This window comes from Humulus lupulus, chromosome 4 (genome assembly GCF_963169125.1).
Source record: "Humulus lupulus chromosome 4, drHumLupu1.1, whole genome shotgun sequence".
Lineage (NCBI taxonomy): Eukaryota > Viridiplantae > Streptophyta > Magnoliopsida > Rosales > Cannabaceae > Humulus > Humulus lupulus.
The window spans coordinates 36,476,324-36,483,053 of NC_084796.1; the positions used below are offsets into that span (position 1 = coordinate 36,476,324).

General features: G+C 36.9%; 1 protein-coding gene across 1 annotated transcript; it reads left to right on the forward strand.

Annotated features, from left to right (window-relative positions):
* Positions 1-1,542: 1,542 nt before the first annotated feature.
* LOC133828926 (autophagy-related protein 8C-like) lies at positions 1,543-2,032 on the forward strand. The gene has a single exon (XM_062258962.1). The coding sequence runs from the start codon at positions 1,632-1,634 to the stop codon at positions 1,989-1,991; it is 360 nt and encodes a 119-aa protein (XP_062114946.1). The 5' UTR covers positions 1,543-1,631; the 3' UTR covers positions 1,992-2,032.
* Positions 2,033-6,730: the final 4,698 nt, after the last annotated feature.

Below are 6,730 nucleotides of genomic sequence, written 5' to 3' on the forward strand. Positions count from 1 at the left end.
GAAACTATCCAAACCCACTATAGAGTCCTTGGAAACTAGAGCTCACAAAATAAAAAGAACAACAAAAATCTTAAATACAACGACAAGAGGTAGCAAAAGCAGCAGAAAAACTAATAGCAAAGGCCAACAATAATGCAACAGTTTGAAATAAAACCAACAATAAAAAGAAAAGCAGACACAACACACATAGAAAGAACAAAAAACCAAAAACAGTTTGTATTCCAATTTAAAAGGATGAAAAAAATCAGATTTATTATCAATACAAATAAGGGAAATGATAAATCCATGAAAGTTTGTTCTATCTTGAGCATTTTCTCTACAATAATGAATACCTTGAAAGTGAAAAAATAGCCAAATGAACCAAACCTAGCTGAGATGAAAATATGAGATCCCTTTATAAATGCCTCAGTTCCCCAAAAGGTAACAAAAATAAAAACAGGGTCAAGAAAACACACAAGGACCCACATTCCCCAAAAGCTATTACAGCCAATGAAGAAGAGTGATATTGGTTCATTATCAATGGTTCAATGGAAATAGATATTAAAAATGATAGGTTCATATACAGTTGCTTTACCACCATGGACTGTCTTGACTCTTGAGACCAATTTTATTCCCATATAAGCCTTTCAATGAATACTAATAATAGCCAAGTAGAAAAGAAAATGCAGAGAACACCTCTTTGATTAAACAGACCAACAATCAAATTCAACAAGAGTGGGATGGAGTGAAGAAAAGAGAAGCCCTTAGATGGTTTAGCAGCAAAAACTCATATCAAAAGAAATGTAGATTGCTTTATTTATTATCACCTATTAGAACAGTTCATGTATATGCATAGCTAAGAAAATACATTATATATTATCTTAATCAATAAAGAAAATCAGTAGAACAAGAAACCTTATGACTACAATTAAAACGTAATTGAACATGTTATATATGCAGCAATTATATACAATCACTATTGCAAACATCAATCATAACTCAGACAACTACAGCTGATGTCCTCAACCTTAAAAGGAATAATCTCAAGACATTGCATCAACCCACCCTCACATTACATACATTTGAAGCTTTCTGAAGAAAAGCTTCAGATGAGGGACATCTTTCCTACTATGAACCATATACAATCTATATTTAACTAAAGTAATAATCTCTTTGGCTATACAATAAGCTGACAGTGAAAACCCATCAAAAATGCATCTATTCCTATTCCTCCAAATATTATAAACCGCTGCAGCAAGAATCATATTCAGAGTTAAACTAAAGCTGTCATTTTTCCCAGCACTAAGACTAACTGTCCAATTCGAGAACTTAGTGGCCCAAGCAGGAAATCCAATTTTCTTTGTTTTACTTAGTTCTTTTCCTTAGACATGTGGCTTTTAAGTTGAGATATGAAATATTTGATAAATTTTGAGGAGTCCTCTCTATTGATTGGGCTTTAAGTTTCTTTATTAATGGTTAAGTTTTCAATACTTATACAGACAAATATACTTGAAAAGCTGCTACTACGAGAGCGAGACTGTTTCTCGCTCATTTCATCCTCTCAATCCCTAGATTCTCTGTTTTAGTGTCACTACTAGAATTATGAATTGGGAACGGGAGAGATCCAGTAAGAGAGAGAATTTAATTTCGCCATGGCCAAAAGTTCCTTCAAGCTGGAGCACCACCTTGAGAGAAGGCAGGCTGAAGCTGCTCATATCAGGGAAAAATATCCAGACAGAATTCCAGTTATTGTCGAGAAGGCAAAGAGAAGTGACATACCAGACATTGACAAGAAGAAGTATTTGGTTCTGGCTGACCTGACTGTTGGGCAGTTTGTTTATGTGGTTCGAAAGAGAATAAAGCTCAGTGCTGAGAAGGCCATATTTATATTTGTAAAAAACATTTTGCCACCTACTGCTGCCATGATGTCTGCTATTTATGAGGAAAACAAGGATGAAGATGGTTTTCTTTACATGACTTATAGCGGGGAGAACACATTTGGATTGTTCTGAGGGAAATCAATATGGAAAATTTGAAATGAGTAAATAAGGACTCGAAAATGCAAGATGGAAAAATGTACATATTATCTATTTTAGCTCATGTTTATTTTCACCTTGCTGTGGGGATTGTGTTTCTTATGGTTCTCAATTGTTAATAACAGTTGTGTCTAGATTTCAAAAAAAAGTTTTCAATACTTATACTCACTTAAGGTGGTGTCTTTGGTGTTATACTTATATGAACTCCTTATTTCATGCTTTTTACTGAGTTAGGATAGAGACTGTATTTAGAATATTATTCTCGTTAATTAGCTATATTGATAAAGTCTAGATATAATATTTACTAGTAGAGTCTAGATATTGTTTTTCTAAGTTTATAAATGGTGGTATATACATATTGTTATTATTATAATTATAATATTTTATTGAGAAATTTGTTAGCCCACACTCTTCCGTTTTGTAGATTGAGATGTTGGAGAGATTGACATTATATTCACTGGAATTTTATATTGAATTTAAAAATAAATAAAAAAAATTTAGGTGATTGTATATTAAATAAAAAAAGCTGTTCGAGTTCAAATGACTCGATCTCTACATCTTTTTTATCTCTTGACTTATAATATTCGTAGTTGTTTCTCTTGACTTAAAATATTGTAAAATTGCATATCAATCTAGTTTCTATCAAAGATGGGTTTTTTATCAAATCAACTACAGCTATGAAAAAGAAAAGGATAGGAGCAAAAGTAAGCAAATCAACTACAACATTCAGCCAACAATTTGTATTATCAGGGATGAAAGAAATGAACCTGAGATAGTGGGCGTGAGGCAGAGATAGATCTCTGGAAGGCGTGACTTCTTGAGGCAGAGAAGCTCCACTCTGGAGCGTGACTTTGTGAGGCGGAGAAAGAGCTCCACTCTGGAGCGTATCTGCTAAAAAATAAAGATTGCTGCTCCAAAATTTCCTACACGATATATGGAAAGGACCACAAAGAAATTTAAGGGTTCAAGTAATAAAAAATTTCTTTTAGTTGCAGTCACCTTGCAAGCAGTATCAAACCCAAAACTTATTGGGACTTCTTTACATTTCAAGTCACCATCAATGGTTTTTGGACACCCAATCACCTAAGTTTTCAAATTCTTTCCCCTGGTTGAACAAAAGAAAAAAAAACCAAACTGTGTTAAACAAACCAACGAAACAGCGTTAAACGCAAGACTCCTGTAACCCTGTCGAACTGTTAGATAAAGAATCCCTAAATTCTATTTGGATGGGTCCCATACACTGATACAAGCACCTAAAAAATAGATGGATCCATGGATTACATGAATGACATATGAAGACAAATACAGGCAACAGTTCCATCTGCCAAGCAAGATTTTTCTAGAAAGAAAAAAATTAGTTATATACCTGAAATTCTCAGCAAGGAGGCAGGCATTTGTGTTCGAGTCATCCCCACCAATAACAAGAAGTCCATCCAAATCAAGCTTCGCGGCAGTATCTGCAGCTTGTTGAAACTAAAAGGAAAATCCATTTAAACAATTTATTATGAACTTAATGTGTCAATAAAACTTAACATTAAACTATGAAGAAAGAAAAAAAAGTCACCTACTCAGGAGTTTCAATCTTATCTCTTCCACTACATATCATATCAAAACCACCCTGATAAAAGAAAATTTTCTCCAATCAAATACAATATCTTGGTTAAAATGCCAGCAGCCGCATGTATGAATTTTGTATAAATCACTAGAATAGAATGGATGCGCTATATCTTTTGAGAAAATTAGAACACTTAGAAGCAGCTATCTTTACACATGATCATGGACCTCCACTGCATAAATGACAAAACCAAACCATAGTCCAAACTCTCACCTGGTTTCTATACGGGTAAATATATTCTAGTGTAAGTTCCACATACTTGCCCTTCATGATTCCAGCTGGACCTCCCCTGAAATCGTACAATACGCTGCCTTTAGCACGCTCCTGCAAGTAATCTATCAGGAAGCATAGAATGAATGAACTCAACCATACTGGACACTATTAACTGCAAGAAAACGAATTATGATCACAAAAAATTCTCACCAAAAATTCCAGAAATGACATTATGCCCTCCAGGTGCCTGGCCTCGCGACAAAACGACACCAATTTTCAACTTTTTCTGCGAATCGTTAGAGTCAGAATCGCTCGGCACCACCAAGGCAGATGGCTGGCTGAAAATTTGACTTCGTGAGGCAGAGATGAGTTGAGAAGACTTCGTGAGGCGGAGAGACGAGATGAGAGAGAGACTTCGTGAGGCGGAGAGGGCGGAGAGACGAGACGAGAGTGAGACTTCGTGAGGCGGAGAGATGAGACGAGAGTGAGAGATGGAGACTGAGAGAAATCTTTCAGGTAACTTAGATTTAGGGAATTTGGCAGATGAGACTAAAAAAAAAAAATTCATTTTGGTGCCTGAGGTTTATTCATATGGCGCCAAAATATGTTCTGTGTATTTTTAATCCCCCACCAATAATAGCACTTCTAAATATATGCTATTCTTTAATGTAATATATACTAAAAATTGTTGTAGTGAAATCTAGAGCTCAGCTTGCCCGTCTTCTCAAACTGTTTTACTCCTCTCAATGGTGAAACTTAGAGAAAAACGTAGTCCCCAACTTGGAACTCTATGTTTCTACGCTTAGGGTCAGCGTTGCTCTTCTATCTACTCTGGGAGGTGAGCATTCAAGCTCTAATATTTTCAATGGCCTCATTGGTTCTCTGAACTTCTTCATGACCTAGATACTTCCTCTCACCCATTTCATCCCAATGAATGGGTGATCTACACTTCCTACCGTACAACATCTCATATGGATCTACTCCAATCATCAACTGATAGCTATTGTTGTATTAAAATTCTATCAAAGGTAGATATTTACTCTAGGACCCTTCAAAGTCCAATACACATACCCGAAGCATATCCTCCAGTATCTGAATTTTCCTCTTCGACTATCCGTCTGTCTCGGGATGATATGCAGTGCTAAACTTTAACTGAGTACACATGGCCTTCTACAAGCTTCCCCAGAACATGGAAGTAAAAATGGGGTCTCGATATGATACAATAGACTTCAGAGCCTATGAAGACGTACAATCCCTATAACATACAACTCATCATACTGATCCACAGTGAAATTTGTTCTCACAGGCAAGAACTACAATAACTTGGTATATCGGTCTACTATCACCCAAACCGAGTCATGCTAACCCACCGTCCTATGAAAACAACCAACAAAATCCATGGTGATGTCCTATCATTTCCACTCAGGGACACCCATAAGTTGTAATAGCCATGCTGGCCTCTAGTGTTCAAGTTTTACTTGCTGGCAAGTCAAGCACTTAGCCACGTATTCAATAACATCCTTCTTCATTCAAGGAGACCAATACAAAGATTTCAGATCCTGATACATCTTTGTGGTACCTGGATGCAGAGAGTACGGAGTAGTATGAGACTCGTCCAGAACCTCCCGCCTGATGCCAACCTCAATTGGATTACAAATCTGATCCTTATACCTCAGTATACCTGTCTCTGAAACTGGAAAGTCCTTAGCTACCCCAGCTAGGACGTCCTCCCTGGCCTTCCTTTATCCTCTCCAGGAGTGTAGATTGTAAGGTAATGTTGTCTAACTAGCCCACTACCAACTCTATTCCCACTCTGGTCATATCTTTTGCTAACTCTCTAGATATCTACTTTATGGTATACAACTGTCCTAGGTCTCTCTGACTTAGAGCGTCTGCTACCACATTGGCTTTCCCTGGATGATAAAAGATCTCACATTCATAATCCTTCACCAATTCCAGCCAACACCTCTGTCTCATATTCATATCCTTTTGTGTGAAAAAGTACTTCAAACTATTATGATTAGTGTAGATCTCAAACTTCTCCCTATATAGATAGTGTCGCCATATCTTCAAGGTGAATACTATTGTTCCCAACTCTAAGTCATGAGTGGGGTACCGTTGCTCATACTCCTTTAATAGTCTCGAGGCATAAGCAATAACTTTACCGACTTGCGTCAGAATACAACCTAATCCCTGCCTCAAAGCATTACAATAAACTACAAACATCTCATGATCTCATGGAAGACCGAGCACTGGGGCAGTAATCAATTGTAGCTTCAACTCCTGAAAATTGTTCTCACATCTATCAAACCAAACAAACTTCAAATTCTTACATGTCAGCTCAGTCAATGGTATTACAATCCTTGAGAACCCTTCCACAAAACACTAATAATACCTAGTCAAACCAAGAAAACTCCTGATCTCTGAGACACTCTTTGCCCTTGGCGAATCTCTCACTGCTTATCTTTTCCATATCCACCATAATCCCATCCTTACTAAAAATGTGACCAAGAAATGTCACTTAAGGCAGCCAGAACTCACACATCTTGAACATAGGGTATAACCTGTGTTTCATCAATCTCTGCAATACCAAATGAAGATGTTGCTCATGCTTTCTCTCTGACTAAGAGAAAATCAAAATTTCGTCGATGAAGACAATCACAAATTTATCCAAATAATCCTTGAACACCGTGTTCATTAAATCGATGAATGCTGCTAGGGCATTGATCATTCCAAAGGACATAACCAAGAACTCATAATGCCCATACCTCGTGTGAAAGGTTGTCTTCGAGATATCCTCAGCTGGTGATAACCATATCGAAGATCAATCTTGGAAAACATTGTCTTGCCTTGCAACTAATCAAATAGATCATCAATCCTAGGTAGC

Bases quoted from the DNA above. Each gene is read 5' to 3' on its own strand.
- LOC133828926 (XM_062258962.1), top strand. From the start codon at position 1,632: ATGGCCAAAAGTTCCTTCAAGCTGGAGCACCACCTTGAGAGAAGGCAG.